Source organism: Culex quinquefasciatus, chromosome 3 (assembly GCF_015732765.1).
Source record: "Culex quinquefasciatus strain JHB chromosome 3, VPISU_Cqui_1.0_pri_paternal, whole genome shotgun sequence".
NCBI lineage: Eukaryota > Metazoa > Arthropoda > Insecta > Diptera > Culicidae > Culex > Culex quinquefasciatus.
The window spans coordinates 45,287,004-45,306,889 of NC_051863.1; the positions used below are offsets into that span (position 1 = coordinate 45,287,004).

The following is a 19,886-nucleotide window of genomic DNA, read 5'->3' on the forward strand; positions in this document are numbered from 1 at the left end:
CGTCCATCCCGGGAATTCCAAGGACAAAAATCCCGGGATTTTTCTAAAACCGGGAATTCCCGAATCCCGGGATTTTTTTGTAATTTGTCCCGGGAAATCCCGAAACCCGAACAGACGGTAATAACTAAATTCAATAACAAATACTGTTAAAATAACAGAAAGTGATGATCGAATTAGTTGTTAAAATAACAAAAAATAATAACATAGATTTGTTCGAAGAATAACTAAACATGATGTTAGTGTGTTATTACAATAACAATCCAATAACAAAAAAATCATAACGGCGAATAACAAAACTTGTTATAAATAACATAAAATGTTATTGGCCTAGTATTTTCAAACATCAAAAATTGTTATTCCCAAGTTATTTTCGTCTGCTCGGGAATTGCAAAAAAAAATACAAATTTTGGTCTGAAAATTCAGATTTGGTTGTGGAAATAGATGAACAGTTGAATACATAGTAAGCGATACGAATTTCAAAGCATTAAAATCTCAAAAAAATCAAAATAAGAGTATTATATTTACTTATATTTAGGATATTAAATTTAAAAAAAATATCCTGTTAAATTATTTTTCATCAAATTCCGGCAAAATCTGGGGCAAATCAGGACAAATGTAACGAATTAAGACAGCTATTGAAGCCATTGTTGCATAATGACTTCGGTTCAAACAGGAACAGATCATTATAATTCCTAGTATTCGATTTCCAATTATATTCCTCTAAAATCTTCTGTACCTATTCAGACTGTAGTCCTGATTTTCATCAGTTGGCGGTAGTAACATAAAAATAATTTGTAAAATATGTTTTATATAAAACAAGAAATTCAAAACTTATCTAAAATTTAACATTGGGTGGAATCATTTTATTTGTTGTCGCTTATTGTTTTTTTAGACATTTTCAAAGAAAATTTTCGAGCTTTTGTAGTCATGTCATATAAAAAATATATAAAAGAAATATATTCATTTAAAACACTTATTTAATTTGAATCACATTTGAATTAAAAATTTAAGTTCATTTAAAATCCAAAGCACAACAGAGGATAAAAAAACAATTTTTAATTTCTTTTAATCTATTTCAAAACGGTCGTCCTTGTTTAGATTGAAGTGTAGATTGTCACTAATTAATATTGTTCTGCTTATTCTATGATTTTAAGCTTGAAACATATCAAATATTATGAAAACATAGATTTTATGACAACTTTAAAAATTTCCCGGGATCCCTGGAATTTTCGGGATTAAAAAAATATTTTTCCCGTTTCCCGGAAAATTCAAAACCCGGGAAAATTGGACGCCCTAGGAATATTCAACCTTCCAATTTTTTTTTTGCTGTCTTGTCATTTCGTGTTTTGTTTACTTGTCTCCTCCAAAGTAAAATAAATGTGTAAATTTGGAAGGTTGAATATTCCTTCTTTTATTATGTAATTTTACCTCGATTTAGACTGATAACGTGACATTACACCAGAAAAGTGGTAAAATTACACATTTTCACAGGTAATATTATACATTTTTCCGACATAAAAGATGTACTCATTCCGAGATATAATATTACCATGATTTGTTTTACTGTGTTCATTTTGCAGATTAGATAGACGACGATTATCAATCATCTGTTACAGTAATCTCTGTGATAAGGTGACTTTCATCTCAATTAGAGTCATACCAATCCAAACACTGGACAACACACATCAGAGCTGAGCGAATTTCATGTGAGTGCTGCTGGGGATGAGGGCATTGAGATGCGGCCATGGTCATCCATCAAACCGAGTCCACATTCAACCACTGCACCCAGTCCGTCAGTGACGGCGGCACCATCATGTAGATTCATCGACCTCGGTCCTGAGACCTGCTCTGGCTGACAGTCGACGTCCGTCGGTCAACGCGTTAGAGAAGGTGGTGCTGGTATTGAGGGCATCAATTACTTGATTACTTGAATGTGTGGTTGTTGCCCCCCTTGTCCCGGTCCCAGCCAAAGTTTTGCTGCCGATGCACCATTTATGTCTGGAACTGCACACTTGACGCTCGAAGGGTGTTGGAGAAAGTGGCCTCGTCGTTGCATTTAACTTCTTTTTTTTTTTCGTCGATGCTCACATGCTTTCTTTGTGATGCCAAACGATCTTCATCATCACTTGTGCAGTTTTGTGCGGAATAAAAATCGGAGAAACTGGAACACATACACAGCTCGACGATGGCGTCTCCTCCTCCTTCCCCGTGCGGGTTGATTTTTGCACTTCCACCGAAGAAGACGACGGCCGTGGCTGGAGATCGAGAGCGATTCGTATCTTCCATCTTGACTGGCAGCACTGCCTGACTGACTGCGGCTGGTGATTGGATGCTGTCTCCGGAGTAATTCATCGCCAGCTAATTTTCCTGCAAATTGTGCATGATCTAGTTTTGCTTGAATTTTTTTTCTTACTTCGTCGAGGCCAAGCCGAACCACAATGGAGATATGGAATTGCCGATTATAAGCGAAATTTATAATTGCAATGCACAAAAAATCGTACGGTATCGTACAATTTCGTCTGCTGCCGAATGGCGAGAGAGTAACAGTTTGAGACGATTAGGTAGTGACAATCGGTAATAATGAAGCGAGAAAGTGACGAGGCTAATCAAAAACATTGATTGATGTCACAAGCAAGGCAAGGTAATTGGTTGAAATTTGAGTAATTTTCTTCGTATAATTCTAATTGTTGAAATTTTGTACACAGTCCAAACACTCAAGTCTCATTTATCCGAAGTTCTTCAGCCAAACATCGCATAATTGAAACATTACATTTTTCTTATCTTTGAAATTGCATTCGAGAATCCTCCCATAATAGTCAAGTTTAAGTGGTTGGTGGCTTGTATCGCATTACCAAATGAATAATCTCATTAGTTTATCGCCACCATATTGCCCGCCATCTTGGATAACATTTTCTCATATCACTTTAGAGCATTTTTGTAGTCGAATCAAACAAAAACAAACAATAAACCCAATAAACAAATAAACTTTAGCGAGGATTATCTCAAAGCGAGATTTTTTTTAGATATTTTTGTTGGATGACGAGAAAGCGATTTGTTGTCTTGAGAAAAGTTGTGGCGACCGCTATTCTGAGCAAGTTTGCTGAAGACATCAAAGCTCTATCTTCAAACGAGAATTTTTGAAGAACCTTTTTGAGCTTTACGTTAGGGTGTCACTTGAAAAATGAGTTTTTTGAATTTATCGATTCAGGCTCTCATTGCAGCGAGTTGGTGTCTTGTAGACATTGTTGGAGCTCACCAAAACAAATCAAAACAAAACGCTACGGCGCAAGACTAAATTGATCAATAAAAACTATGTTTGTTTTGAGTCACCCTAACCTAAACGACGAAATTGGATCTAAAATCATTCCGTAAGAAGATAAAGCTGGGCTTTTGTTAATTTGATTTGGTTAACCGCGGTGGATTTTCTTGAAATAATTCGAACTGTCAAAAATCCACCAAAGCATCTACCGGTGGATATTTTTCTACCACAGATTTTTGTGCGATAATGTGGTAGATGCTTTGGTGGATTTTTGACAGTTCGAATTATTTCAAGAAAATTCACCGCGGTTAACCAAATCAAATTAACAAAAGCCCTCAGAATAGCGTTCCCTACAACTTTAGTAAAGATATTGAAACGCTAGCTTGTCATCACAAGGAAAAACCAAATCTGAAACACCCTAAAAATTTGGCAACCCTAATGCTCACCATACCAAAAAATGTCCCTTTAAATTCAGATCATTTGTTCCGAAGACATCAAAGCTCCAATCAATTTTGTCAAGTTAGATTTCAGTTTGGGAACAATGTCGAACCCATTCAGGTTTCCATTAGGGTGACAATAAAAAAATCGAACTCAAAATAAGTAACTGTGATTTTTTTTTTGCAAAGTTGGTAAAAGTTTAGTCGCTATTGATCATGAAAGTTGAGAAAAAAAACTACTCAAACAAAAACGTCTTCTTTAAATTGCCAATAACGTGTCAGGGCTAGCTCGGATCGCTTTGCGATCTTCGACAAAGTTGTTTGTCATAAAATTTTACAAAAGAATCTCACATTTGATAACGATCTGACACATGTAATGCCACCTTTTAGTGGAATTTTTAATGTTTGGCCTTTCCCCATTCCTTTTAGCAAATTTTCCCATAGAAGAATCGCGTTTTCATTTTTTTCTAAAAGGTAAACATATGAAACACAATGACTTATAGGACCCTTTCAAAAAAATCGCTAGATTTTTTCTTGTCACCCTAATTTGATTTTGATTTGATTTGATTTGATTTGATAACCAACAGGGCCACAAGGATGACCTATGTAGCGGTTGCCTAGAATTACAGTGGCTCAGACTTAAAGGGAGCATCTTCAAATTACTGCCGTATGAAGGGCCAAAAGGGGGTGGTTGGACGCGAACAAGCAAAATCACTCACGGTGTCCTCAGGGGAAGAGAATCTCCTTCCGACAATAACCTCCAATAACTCCGAAAAAAGTCTGACAAAGCTGAAAAACAGGGCTCGCACCCTGTTGGGGGCCTAAAAGGGCGCGGCAGACAGCTGGAGACTGACAGAGGTCAATAGATGTAGTAATTAGACAATCCTTAAGAATTGTACAATTACTAAACCATTTTCCCCTTGTGACGTAGTTCTGGTCTTCCACTATACACATCCAGTCTCCGCCATTACAGCATACTGTCCACTGCCCTGATGCTCCCTCCCAATCCCCGGCTTTGATTCTAACTACTGATGAAAAGGAAAATCATAGATGAGAAAAGGTCAATGCGGATGGAGAGCAAATCGAGCTCAGTATCCCCTCACAAAGACTGGTAGTAAGTGTGAAAAAGACAGTGAAAAATATGTAGAAAGGCAGAAAAATGAAAAGATAGTATGTCGATGCGGATGGATCGATGATCCCCTCACAATGACAAAAAAGAGACAGATGATAGGGATTGCAAAAGAAGAACAGAAAATCAGGAATAAGAAATATTCAATGTAGATGAATAGCAAACTAAGCTCAATATTCCTCACAAGTTAAATACTTTAAATACCTTAAATACTCAAAAAAAATTAAATACTTCAAATACTTTAAATACTTTAAATACTTTAAATACTTTAAATACTTTAAATACTTTAAATACTTTAAATACTTCAAATACTTTAAATACTTTAAATACTTTAAATACATAAAATCCGCAATGTTGCTCCTCAACTCAAAAATAAAATCTAAATTAAAATCAAAGGAATAACCAAATCTATTCAACTGGTCAATCAATGCCCAAAACATAAAATTTCCATCCATATTCATTTTCTTCATACGCAAATTTACATTATTTTCAAAGCAAGCTGCAAAATACAATTGATCCAAACCAACATCTGAATGACTAATAATATTATTTGAATTACACAAAACAGTTACAGGAAGAACTAAACGATCAGATACCAAATCAAAACGTTCCTTTGACTGATTCAAAAGAATGCTTAAAACACTATGAAAATGATAACTATCTCTATCAATCAATACAAATAATCTCCAGTAACCACCATTGTCAAATTCACTCAACCTGTATACTTTAGGTGGAGCATCTTTAGAATGAACTACAATACATTTCTTAAACATTGCAGTAACTTTCCACAACATATCCATACTCAACAAAATATCACAATTCAAAATTTCACAAACCAAGTAATGATAGTTGTTCTTGTCACCCTAATTTCTATTTAATTTTGGCCAACAAATTGAACAAAATATATAAGGGAGCGTTCTTTTATTACGTAACCAAGTTGAGGGGAGGTGTGTTCGGCAGCTGTGTTACAAAAATGTTACAATTTATATGGACATTTTGTGACGAGGAGGTAGAGGGTCCAAAAATCTTTTTTTTTGCGTTACGTAATAGTAAAACGCTCCCTAAAGACGTGTTTTCCAATAATTTGTAGCCTGAATTGCTGATGGTTTGGAAAATTGGTGTCAAAGGGACATTTATGTATAATTGGACACTCGATTTGATGATGTACTCAGAATTTAAAAAAAAAACTAATTTTTCATCGAAAAAAAAAACAAAAATGGTTTCAAAAATTCTTCCGATTTTGTTGCTTGATTGTTAAAGAATTTAAGAGTTTAGAATGTAACTGTATTCTACAAAGTTGTAGAGCAGAAAATTACAAAAACTTTAATATATAAACATGAGACATTATCGTAATTTAACGAAAAAAGTGTTTTGAAAAAGTTTCAAAGCATTTGTATTTCATCAACTCAAAAACCAAAAACTGTGTCAGTGTCAAAAACAATGTCAAAAAATACAACTTTCCGCAATTCCGTTTACAAAATACTGACTCTTCCTGTCATTCTATAGTGATATAATGCCCTACTTATCATTAACAAAAAGAGCTGAAAAATTTGAGTGCTGAAGAATTATATTTGAATCTAGACAAAAATTTACAATAAATACAAAGAATTGTTAGAAGATTGTAGTTTTACAAGTTGTTTAAACAAAAACAAAACAAAAAAAAAGATGCGTAAGTGAATATATTGAAGTATACACAATTGAATCGTTATCGAACCTGGTAGTAAAATTCCACAAAAAATTATAGGACCATTAAAAAAAACTCTAGAATTGAAACAGAATATGAAACAATAATTAAAATAAGTCAATTTTACAGCATAACTCCCATTGATCTGCTTTTCACTTTTTGTTTTATCGCACACCGTAATTGGCGACCAATCAGCAAATAATTTTATCAATTTGCAAATCCAAAAAAGAAAGTAAGTAAAAAAAATGTCCACCAAATGACCATATCCCAGCAGCTGATATGTTCTCAGAAGTGCCAAGAGTTTTTTTTTCTCATGGTGCCACTTTTTACCCCTCAGGGAGAGTCGCCTGATGAATCGAACCGTTGATTGCCAGATTGGCCCACCGGTGGGTGGCGGTGACCAACGTTTCGAAACAAACAGACGAAAAAAAGGCAACACAGCTCATGGCATCCTTTGATCCACCCTGTTTGTCGCGCCCAACCGAATTACCCAATCGGGTGTAAACTTTGTTCAATTTTGGGGGTAAATGTACCTATTTCGATCTATTTGCAGGTTATTTTTTAAAACAGTGAAACCTCGATAGTTTGACAGTGACAAAAGAGCGAAGCAAATAGTGTCGTTTCATACAGATTTGTCAAACTATCGAGGTTGCACCCTTTAGACGTTAGTAGATTTTTTTTTATGGTACACAAGGCCGAAATTAGGGATGCCTCAAGAAGGTGAATAAAAAAAAAGAGTTCGATTTACCTCCGACTCCGACACCGGATCCGTTCTGGGCCGAGTACATGCTTTGCTGGGCCGTCTGGGGCTGCGGCGGATAGATCGTGGGCGGTGCCTGGGGTGCCCGCGGACCGCCCGCGCCCGGCGGAACCAGCACCGGTGGCGCTGGGCTGACCAGCCGCATCGGCGTACCGGTGCGGGGTCCCATCACGAGCGAGCCGCTCTGGTCGTAGAACGCCGATATCACCTGTTGTTGTTGTTGTTTGTTCGTCGTCGTTGATGATGTTGTTGTTGAACAGGTGTTGTTTTTTTAGTTTTTTTTTTATATCGATTTGGGTTTAGCATGATTGAGTTCGTGTGTTGGTGGTGTGATATATAGTCGAATGAACGAGAAACGAGAAAAAGAGAGAGAAAATAATATACAAACATACATTAGGGCATTATTGACATTATGTACAGCACCTTAACGTCTAGAATTGCTTAGTGAATAATTTAAAATAAAGGACATTTAATGAGTTTCGAGTGAGTAACGGGCAGTGTTAAAGAGAGAAAGATTCTTATTTACTAGCTTTTTGCAATACAATGTACAGAATTACACAACTGCTGTGTGAGAGAAGGCACACATCGAGTGTTTCGGGTCATTACCGGCGCCCGCCAGAAGTTTATTGGTTCCGCCGGTTACACGTGACCAAGAAGCGCAAACTTCCAGCCCGGATAGTTAAGAGTTGGTAAACCACTGAGGTTCGGCCCTATTCCTCCGATCAGCAGACGATAATAGGTTCGTCTACCGTACCGGAGGGGAGCTTAAATGATTTGTGTGTTAAATCGCTGGAAAGTGGGTTTGGAGGAGCAGCAGCAGCAATAGTGGTTGCATTTTTATCTAGCAATTAAAGAATACTTATTCTGTCACGGTTTGCGGCGTGGCACTTGCGCGAGGATGCACTTGCACTCGTATGGCTCGTGCGCGGCCATCGAAGCGCTGGAAAGTTAAGGGGGTACGTACGGGTAGGTGTATGTTTGTGTTTTTACTTTCGTATTAATTTTGTGTGGTTGTTGCATAAAATGGCAATTATACTGATAGCTTTCATGGCGTGAATGCCACGCTTTGAACGTGTGTGTGTGTGTGTGTGTGTGTGTGTGTGTGTGTGTGTGTGTGTTACGCACTAGACAAGTGCGATATATTTTTACTAGGCAAGGTTAAAAATGTTATTATGCCCTACAGATTAGAATTTTTGTTAAATTTACTTTTGTAGCAATGTTTTTCAAAACACTAATATTGAATTGAACAACACTGTACATTATTACACGTTTTGCCTTTCTTACATTATAGCTCATTTACATTTCCATAAACAGAGCATGTAAATGTTTAAAATTATTGTAAACTACCCTTAATGTTATTAACATTACAACAAGACGTTCGATAAAATATTAAATAGTGAAGGTTGACACTGTTAGTCAGAACATGTAACACAGAGAGGACAGTCCTCTAAGAGAGTGTCACAAATTTGGAATCTGAGGAGTTAGAAAAAAAATCCTTTCCTGTAACAACCAAGACTCGAAGTGAATCTAACATTGGTCAATTGAAAAATATCAAAGTTTAAAAAAAATGTTGTGAGTACTTCAAATTTAGAAATATTTTTTATATCATATTTTTTTTTCAAATTATGATTTTTATGATAAACATTCAATCTTATAATTTTCAAATTCTCGAATATTCAAATCACCCAATTAGTTTGTCCATATAATTTTCCATACAAATTTGGCAGCTGTCCATACAAAAATGATATGAAAAAATTCAAAAATCTGTATCTTTTGAAAGAATTTTTTGATCGATTTGGTGTCTTCACTGAAAAAAAATGATGCAAGGTAAAAAAAAATGTGATTTTTTTTCAATAAATCGAATAAAAGTGGCTATAACTTGAAAACGGTGCACATTATCAAAATTACACTGAAGTACTTTTTGATTGCAAATTTGATTTTACATTGAAAAATGAAGTTTTTGCGACCAATTTTTCGATTTATTGAAAAAATCAGTATTGATTAAAAAATTCATAACTCGATCAAAGATTTTTTGCATAACCTGGAAATTTCTGAAAAGTTGGCATTTGATATCCTTTAAAACACATAAAAATAGTGTTTTTTTTTTGCAAATCAAGTTTTAGTGACAAAAAGTTAATCAAAAAATCACCCAATTTTTTGTTTACCTTGTATTATTTTTTTCCCATTGTAGTCCGTATCCATACCTACAACTTTGCCGAAGACACTAAATCGATCAAAAAATTCCTTCAAAAGATACAGATTTTTGAATTTTCATACATCATCAATTAAAATTAAAGAAAAAAGACCAATTCCGTAGAGAACTGCTCAGAATTCAAAATTTCATGTTTTTTTTTCTATTTTAGAATTAAGAATTTGAAAAAATTGCAATACAAGAATTTAACAGTTTTTAAATACAGTACAGACTCGATTATCTGAAGGCCCAGGAAAAAAATCACTTCGGATAATCTAATCTTCCGATAATGCGACCACGAAAAAATATTTTTATCGTTTTTTTTTAATTTTCATTGTCGAATTTAAGTAACCTCTTAACAATTGTGATCTAGAATGTTTAAATCCAAGATGGCGGCAAAATGGCAGTGATGAAATATTGAGCAAATTTACCTGAAAATTTTAAAAGCCACCATTTTATTTTACTAAAATGGGGTCGCCGAACTCAAATTTGATGTTAAAACTAAGAAAAAAAAAAAAAAAACGAAACATTTGTTTTCGTGAATCGATTATCCGAAGTTTCATACAAACCTTCGGATAATCCAAACTTCGGATAATCAAGTCTGGACTGTATTTAAAATTTAGAATGCTGAAAATTTAAGAATAATTTAAGGCAGTTGCAAATACTTTACAAAGTTTGTGTCGTTCCCATCCAAAACAAACCAACAAATTGTTTATCAAAAATCTTTACAATTTTTTTTGTAAAATTACTCAAAAAAGAGGTAATTTTCAACCAACCAAATTTTCAACCTTTTATTTTTTTTAAATCTGTGTGCAACACTAGTGACAACTGACAGGTTTATACATAAAAAAACTAAATCCACAAACTTCAAGCACTTTGCATTGGAAAGAAAACCTGTCCTATTTCAGTGTAATTTCTAGTACAATAGAACAGTAAACAAACATTCTACTCCGGCGCACAACAGCTGATCTCCCGGGCAAGCGTAATGCCCACCACAGTCTACAAACCGTCGTCGTGCCGCGGCCTCAAGTACCCGCAGGAAGAATTAATTTAACAGTAATTAACCTCCTCAACCACGCCACACTGCACTCGTTGTGGGGGCATCCCGATCTCAACCACCATCCATCGCGAGCTTCTCCTCCAATGCGCAGCATACAACCAGCCGTAAACATTAAGCGGTCACTGATGCCCCATGTTCCGCACACGTACTGCTACTGGCACTGTGGAGGCATTCTCCAGGAATCCAGACCACGAGTCAAGAGTCGCACACGGTCGTGTAACCTTGCTGCTGCTGGGGGTCCTTACCAGGTCACGTTACAACCGCCATAAAGCTGGATGGGGCTAATGTTGCCACAGTAGTTCTGCAAGTAGTGCACACGTTTTGGGGTGATGTACCGTGGCGGCGGTCATTGCACGACCACCATCAGCACAGGTTGTTGAACACGTCGTGCACATATGGTTCGCCGGAACCATTTCTTGTCAGGGCTGTGCTCGCTTGACTCACTTTCTTGAACACGAGATTACAATTTTCAACCATTCGTACGACGTGTGGCAATGGTGCACTCAAAGCTAATTTGGCAACACTGGCAACCCTGCCAGCGACGACGCCAAACTTTGACCCAAACCGATGGTTCTGTCACGGGAACGGGCGACCTGTTGCTGCGCGGTCGTGCGTGCATGGGTCCGTGCCGTGCTAATTGGAAGGGCAATTTCATGCCAAAACTTGTACCGCACCAGCTATAACCGGTGTTTGGTGAAAGGTACCGCCACGTCACAGCCCAGTTATTGGCAGCACCCTTCAAAAGTTGTGCAGTAATAACACGCGACACTTCACCTGAGTGTGTGTGTGTTTTGATGGTACAGGAAGAGGTGTGAAATTTTGCACTGCACGCGTAGCATAAAATTGTTGCTGCTTATATGAATTAGTTTGCATTTAATTAGCATACGGCAGAAAGTTTTGCGAGCTTTGAGGAGGAGTTTTCGAGGTTTACGCTCGTAAAAAAACAGCTAATTTGATGCGCAAAAACTATTGCAGTTTAATGAACGCGAGCGAGCGAGCGTCGTCAGCAACAACTTGGGTGGAAAAAGTTTCACATTGAAAGTTTTTTGCAGCAAACAGATTTAGCTGGTTGAGGATTCGATTCTATTTTCATGCAATTCGTCAAATTTCACTATTTGAACAATATTTAAATGACGTTTCTTTTGCAAGACTATTCATGGAAACTCACTTGATTTAGTTGAAAACGCCTTTTCGAAGCTGAACGTAAAAGTGTTGTTATGCCAACATTAGGTGATTCTCCATTCATCTTTTACATTTGTGTACAACTTTTGTACAGTTATTGAAATATGCGTTGCATTAGTTTTTTAAAGATTAATTTTATCTAAATTTACATCCTTCGAATTTTTCATATTTTTGTAGTGTAAACTGCCGTTTTACGCATAACTGTCTGACATAATTTTTGGACGATTTTAGTTTTTAACCACCGAATATGCGAAATATATTCAGAGTGATGCTCGATTATCCGGGGGTTTCCTTAATATCAACTTAAACCAAGTACACCAGCCAGTAGAGCAACTTTTTGTGTACATTTCTGTTTAATTTGACTTTTTTAAAGCTATGCTATTTCGTTTACAAGCATTTAATAAAAAATGTAATGAAAGTCTATTCTCGTCTGACGAGAATGCCTTGTTGTCCACGCAATTTCTATTACCAGCCTACATTTTTTTCTGTTGTGTTTTTGCACCTAGCAAAAAGTAGCGTTACCAGAGAAAGTCTTCTGGCAGCACTGGTTCAACCTTACACACGTTGCTGGTGGTGTTGGCGGTAAACCGTTGTTCTTTATTTGCCTTCGCTTCCCGCTCGGTTTTCGTCAGCCTTCGACGAAAATAGGTAAAACGTCAAGTGACGCAGGGCCATAGTGTGATGAGAAATAGTGCCTCAAAATATATTTTTTTTAACAATTTTAAAAGGTCACCGCTTTAAAATTAGTCTTAACGACATTTTTAAGTAGTTTTTAAGACACAAGGCCATTCTTATCCATCTCAAACGTTTATCTATCAAATTCGAAAAAATATGGAAAAAAAACTTATATGAACCATTTTGACCACACCTTGCAAAGTAGAATATTTTTAAAAGTACCTGGAATGCATCATTGGCGCAACCAATGTAATTGCACTTTCCAAACACAGACGTGAAGTTCAAGAACCGAAAATAAAAAAAAGCAAAATCTGCTTTTAAAAAAATCGAAGCTTTTAAATTTTTGAGTTAAGGATTATTTGAGCAACTTCTGTAAAATGGTAAAGCAACTTCTGTAAAATGGTAAAAAATGAATAGGATTTGAATAGAATATTACACAAAATCCAAAAATATAGAAAATAATATCATAAACCACAACGACAGTTGACTATTGAATTTCAAAAACAAAGTCACATAAACTAGCCAAACTTCCAAACTTAAATTTACTGAAATTTTAGCGCTTTTTAAGCTCAAAGATTTGCCATTAAGAACATTTAGACTGCAACGAAACATCACAAACGAAATCGCGGCCAGGCCTACTATGTAAAGTTAACCGCAGAGATGATTCGTTGAAGGCGATTTGGTATGGACGTAATGGTTGAACTGAATCTGAATCTTATAATTTATTTTTATCCGAATCCTAAGGAATTTTTCTCAAGGAAGAGACATAAACAAAAAAAAATCACAGATTTGAAATTAGAACAAATGTGTTACCTTTAACTATAATTAATTCCCACCAGAAAAAAGAAAACAAAACAAACATTCAATGCTTTCTGGACTAGAGTCCGATCCAATCAACTCTCAATTTGTCGTAAACCGTACTTCCCCTGTAACATCGTTTGTGACATAAACAACACCCTTTGACTGCCCTTTGATGGAAATCGCTCTGGACGTAATCCCGTGATGCAATTATTAAACATGAATTTCCTCCTCCCCCTCACCGACGGTGTCAGGACTCTTTGCTGAGGATTATCAGGTCGTTTGCATTGTGTGTAGTTATTATGCCAACTGGACACGTTACAAGGTTTGAATTTGAATTGAATTTAATTATTTTAGTCATAATTTTGTGAAAGCGTTTTGATTTGAAAAAGCATGAATAAACTGGTCAATACCAATTAGCACCAGCGTATCAAATGTAAATGAAACCCGTTCAGTTGTTTAATAATGAACGTAAAAATAATGGCCCTCCTCCTGCTTCGTCCTCTTATCCAAATTTGTTTGCCCTCTGCCAGCCAGCGTGCGAATGATTAAGCACAATTACCGTTAGTAGCGCGCGCGTTTTAATGTTTAATCACCATTTAATCCAGGCGCGCATCGATGCAACATCAAATGCAATCGCTTACCCGTTCATTTCCCGGGCTCGCTTTTAATGAATTGAATCAACGGTGAGTGGGGGTTGGTAAATGTTGGTTACTGTTTTCCACCAAAGGATTCAGTTACGAGGCAGGACGAGAACCTTCTATTGCTAACTAATTCATGGGAATTGCAAAACAGGATCGCACTACACCCTTTCCTTTTTTTCTGCTGTTGCTGCTGCCGGAAATTGGCACCATGGGAATAACCCGCTGGTGGGAACAACTCGTGGGGGGATTGAAGAGGCTCGGCCTTCTGGGGGGCAGAGCGGTTCGAACCCTTTTTCTGTACAAATATACACTTTACACAACTCTATAGAAGCTAGCTTCGACTTTATCAAGTGAGTGATTTGGGCTCGGCGGAATAATGCATGAAGCTTAGAGAGCGCGAGTAAATATCGCAATATAAGTGAACGAGGATGGTTCCAGGACAACGCTGACATCGCGTAAATGCGATTATTTTATTTATTTTGTGTAAACGTGGAGCATCGAAACCGTTTAAAATCAAATGACCTCTACTAGGACCTGGAGCCACCTGGGTTGGAACGCGCTACACGACGTGACTACTAAAACTGCCTAATTGGTATAAATGGTCCCTTCGGAACACCCACCTGGTAGGGCTGATTTTCGGCGCCCTGCTGCGACGGCGTTAGTGGCCTCCGGGGCTGTGACTGGGGCTGCTGGGGGATCAGGTTGGCGGGATAGACGCCCCACGGGGCCGGCGCCACGCCGTAGTACTGCGGGACGCCGGCCGTGATGAGCGCGCCCATGTACGGCGACGGGTCCTGGCCCGGGTTGATGACGTACGGTTGCTGCTGCTGGGCGGCCTGTTGCGCCGCCGCTGCGTACTGCTGAGCGGCCGCATTGTGCTGGGCCAGGAACTGCTGCTGCTGGGCCGAAAGCGAGAGCGCCGACTGGGGCAGCGGCTGGCCGTTGGGGGCGCCCGGTACGGCCGAGCTGGCCGCTGGCAGGCCCGGGTTCGATCTGAATAGTTGCTGGAGAAGGGAGGAGAAAAAAAGATGTTAGTTTTGAATTTCACATGGGGAGCTTCCTGGAACAAACGGCATTAGTATTCAGCACCTGGAATGCATTCTCTTGAATAAATATGGACCAATTTGCTCCGTACGAAAAATATGATAAAATGATAGAATTTGACCTGTGCTCAGAATATGCGCAACAAAAATGATTTAAAGTTGAACACATGTTTTTGTGAGGGGATTCAAAATTACAACATTTCACAACTCACGCTTCAATTGCGTCAAGCTACAATAGATTTGGGCTCCCTGAACATACTCCAATAAATAAAATAAAAGTGAAAATTTCCATAAGATAGTAAAAATAAAGAGGTGCGCATGGTTGCTCAACATGATTCCGTAGCATTCATATACAAAATTTAAAATTGTATCTACTGGTAGGGAAAGCACTAAAAATCGATTCTGTCGAGTGGAACGCGTTCAGATCTATAATACATTGATGGAACTGAAGCGTTTACTGACAACAACTAAAAAAATGACGTTTTTTTTTTGGTTCAAGAAACCTAATGGATCACAGTTCTATGGAATGTTTACATTTCCAGTATGGTAAAATATGAGGGCAGAAAATGAAAAGTTTATTTTTCTTTATACTAAGTCAACCTACACAGCAAAAAAGTAGTAATCCAGCTGCGTGTAAAAGGCCCGGATGTAAAATTAATTTTGCATTATTTAATGAAATTCTATGTAATATTACACCCTGAAATATGTAGCCAATCAATATGGAAAACGTACTTGACCGAAATGTCAAGCTCATATATGCGTGTATCCAATCAATTCTACATTTGAGCAACTCTCTACGAAATCGGCCGATTTCGACCATTTTTATTTTTTGTATTTTTTGATTTAACTCAAACTTTGTGGGGGCTATTTTGCGTCATTGGTTCACCCATACAAGTCTTCATACCATTTTTGCAGCTGTCCATACATACCATTTGTATGTAAATATTCAAACAGCTGTAACTTTTGAGTGAATTTGGTGTCTTCGGCAACGTTGTAGGTATTGTTGAGGACTTTTGAGAAACAAATAGGTACACGGAAAAAAAATGCAGATTTTTTTATCAACTTTTTTTTTACTAAAACTCAATTTCCCAAAATACGTATTTTTTGCTTTTCGAGATTTTTTGATATGTTTTAGGGGACAAAAATCCGCAACTTTTGAGCCATAGAGAAACATGGTCAAAAAATCTGCCACCGAGTTATGAATTTTTGAAAAAATAGTGATTTTTGGAAAAAATCGAAGTTTCATGCAAAAACAAGTTTGACATAATTTTTTAATGCTAAATTGAATTTGCAATCGAAAAGTACTTTACAGATTTTTTGATAAAGGGCTCCGTTTTCAAGATATAGCCACCGAAAGTTTGATTTTAGCGAAATATTTGCAGTTTTTCAATTTTTAAAAATAGTGACCATTAGTGACAATTTCGCAATTCGCAATTTTCAGTGTAAGAACGGGCCTTGACCGATCTTATGCACCAGGTTCCCGACGAACACGCACTGCCCTTACACCTACATCTCACCCTTGCTCTGAGTCAGTACGAGCAGCACGCTAGAACACGCTTTGAGTGTTCGTGCCAGGCATGCACACCTTCTTTTCCGGTTACGCATTTTAACTCGGCCGGGGGTGGTACATTAAGTAGGGTTTGATGTAAGTATAAGCGCCTAACCATTTAAAGTGTGCCTAACAACTTTCATTAAAGCAAAAACTGTTATATTTTTAGTTTGAATTCAAAAACTAGTTGTTATTTTACTGTGTTTTGTTTTCTCCTGAAATCTTTCCTAGTGTTGAGTCGTGTTTTTATGTTGCTATTTCTTTTGTCGCGGTGTTTTGTTACAATTTTTGGTCCTAAGCATTTTATAAAAGTTTTTCAAAAGTACAATAGTAATATTTGTGTTAATTCTTTGATCACTCCAAAAATTGAGTAAGGGCTCGAACCTCATTTGTTTGAAGAAAAGGGTGAAGATTGAAAACAATGGACAGTGAAAGAAATATACTATTTGAAGAATCAATAGTAAAAGAAAGATTGTAATTAATGAAGTAGATAAAGAAATTAACAATAATTAATAAATAGAAGTAACAAACAAGCTTAGATTGTATTGAGGGCAATTTATAGGGCAGATGAAAAATTATTCAAATAGATAAATAAAGAAAAGGCACATGATAAACAAAATTGATAAAATAGAGTGAAAAAGCGTTGAGAAATAAGAGAATCAAATGAGTAAAATCGAAATCAAATAGAGGATAGTAAACAGAAGCCGCGTTAGAAAATCAGTGAAACAAAATAAACAGAAGATAGGTGGTAGCTGAGAATGAAGAGAAGAGAAACCCCGTTGTGTGATGTTTCAGGTACATCCACAGCAGTTGACTCAACATACTGCGAATCAAAACAATACCGTCTACAATCACAAATTACTTCCCTTTCCCACATTGTCGCGCCCCTTTCTTTTAGCCGTCTCGACTCTGACCCGCGGTGGTCAAAGGTTTACGATCCGTTTCCACAGGCCACCAGCTAGGTCATCATGAAAACCAAGCCAACGTGGAGGTAAGAAAATAGGACACTTGCAAGGAACCAGAGCTATACTGTCTTGATCAAGTATGATCTAACAGGACTAGTGACGCTCCTTCCAGGATGTTCCTGGTGACCATTAGTGACAATTTCTAAAAAAAAAAATTTTGAAAAGTTTAAAAAAAATTCTATTAAATTGTCTAAGAGACATTGAAGATTGGACCTCGGGTTGCTGAGATAGAGCCGCTTTAAGAAAAAGAAACACGAAAATTGAAGTTTTCAAAATCTCACCAAAAAAACACACCATTTTCTGATGACGATATCTCAGCAGGGACCATCCATAAACCACGTGGACACTTTAGGGGGTATGGCGATTGTCCACGCTCCATACAAAAAGATTTTTTTATATGGACAATTGTCCACGAAGGGGGGGGGGGGGTTCGAGATTCCCAAAAAAGTGTCTACGTGGTTTATGGATGGTCCCGCAACTAATGGTCCGATTTTCAATGTTAATACATGAAACATTCGTGAAATTATTCGATCTTTTCGAAATTTTTAAACTAAGACTAGCATTTTAAATGGGCGTAATATTCAATGTTTGGCCCTTTTAAAATGTTAGTCTTGATTTAAAAAATTTCAAAATATTTTTTTCGAAAAGATCGGAAAATTTCACGAATGTTTCATGTATTAACATTGAAAATTGGACCATTAATTGCTGAGATACCGTCATTAGAAAATGGTGGGCTGTTTGGTGAGATAGTAGTACTTTTCGATTGCAAATTCAATTTTGCATTAAAAAATAATGTCAAACTTGTTTTTGCATAAAACTTCGATTTTTTCCAAAAATCACTATTTTTTCAAAAATTCATAACTCGGCGGCAGATTTTTTGACCATTTTTCTCTATGGCTCAAAAGTTGCGGATTTTTGTCCCCTAAAACATATAAAAAATCTCGAAAATAAAAAAATACGTATTTTGGGAAATTGAGTTTTAGTGAAAAAAAGTTGATAAATTTTTTTTTATTTTTTCTCAAAAGTCCTCAACAATACCTACAACTTTGCCGAAGACACCAAATTGATCAGAAAACTCACTCAAAAGTTACAGCTGTTTGAGTATTTACATACCATTTTTGTATGGACAGCTGCCAAAATTGTATGGAGACTTGTATGGGTGAACCAATGACACAAAATAGCATATATGGCCATAGGGAAGGCCCCCACAAAGTTTGAGCCAAATCAAAAAATACAAATAAAATCCATTTCCGGTTTTGATGGAGAATTGCTCATTTGTCTGATGGCCGAGCGGGCTAAGGCGTCAGTCCGTACTATTGGTGCTGGGTTTAAATCCCGTCGGTAGCAACTATTTTTTTGTGTTTACCATCAGATTTTTTTCTGTGCAGTAAATGTCTTTAATTTAGAAGAAAGAATGATTAAAATTTGGAAAAAAAACATTAGCGACCGGAATGTCACATTTAAAAATTGTTCTGATCATGGAATCAAATTTTAAAATTCAATCCGGATTTGAAATACCCACGTGAAAAAAATATCACGAATGTTTTAATCATGAAAGTTAATTAGTACGGTGAACATTTTATGTTGTGATTTTATGCTGGAACAGATGTCACACATCTTTAAGCGGTATACGCACTTCGGAAGGAACCGGTCAAGAAAAAAATCAAATGGGCAGCAGCGGCAGCTCAAGCAAGTCAGAGAGGGTGAAGAAAAGCCCCAAGAAATTGCTCCCTCTCCTTTGTTCTTCTGTTCGTAAAGCTGTTTCTTGACCCCTTTTCTTCCGATCTGCAGACTAGCCTTTAGGGGTAAAATCACACTTTAATTTTTATTTTAAATATTTTACAAAAATTTTCAGGGTGAAATAAACAAATCGGAATTTTTTCTGTTTAACTATTTTGCCTTCCTCACTGAGGTAAGGTTATAATCCTATAATCTACCCATCGATGGTAAGATAGTCAAAAGACTTTTCCGACGAGTCCAAAACATTGAAGTTCTGGCAACCTTGTCTCAAGTTATGACCACTTAAGTGACATTCATGAACTTTTTTGAGGCCGGATTTCACTTAAATGTCCGAACTATGTCCGAATCCATCATCCGACCCATCGGTGGTCAGGTAATCGAAAGACTTTTCCAACGGTTTAAAAACATTGAAGATCTAGCAACCCTGCCTCAAGTTATGAACACTTAAGTGACATTTATATACTTTTCTGTCCCAAATCCATCATATCAGCCATTGTTGGCAAAATGTGAGGAAGACATCAACCATATAGGATAGATCGTAGATTAAGCCATGTAATGTGATGATTGTCTAAGGGAGCGTTCTTTTATTACATAACGTAGTTGGGGGGGAGGGGGGGGGAGTTGGAGGCCGTGTTCTGCTCCATACAAAATTTTTAAAATTTGTATGAAGATTTTGTTACGAGGGGAGGGAGGGGGTAAAAAACTCCAAAATATTTCGTTACGTAATAAAAGAACGCTCCCTAAGCCCAAGTTGCCTATGAATTGAATTT

General features: G+C 37.0%; 1 protein-coding gene across 2 annotated transcripts in view; it reads right to left on the minus strand.

Moving 5' to 3' along the window:
- LOC6050340 (maternal protein pumilio) overlaps window positions 1-19,886 on the minus strand; it is a 236,149-nt gene that overhangs the window by 16,880 nt on the left and 199,383 nt on the right. For both annotated transcript variants that reach the window (XM_038262706.1, XM_038262705.1), the window contains exons 11-12: window positions 14,440-14,823; window positions 7,258-7,477 (exon numbers count right to left, since the gene is read on the minus strand). In XM_038262706.1, coding sequence (XP_038118634.1) covers window positions 7,258-7,477; window positions 14,440-14,823 — 604 coding nt within the window. The remainder of the gene's footprint in view (window positions 1-7,257; window positions 7,478-14,439; window positions 14,824-19,886) is intronic.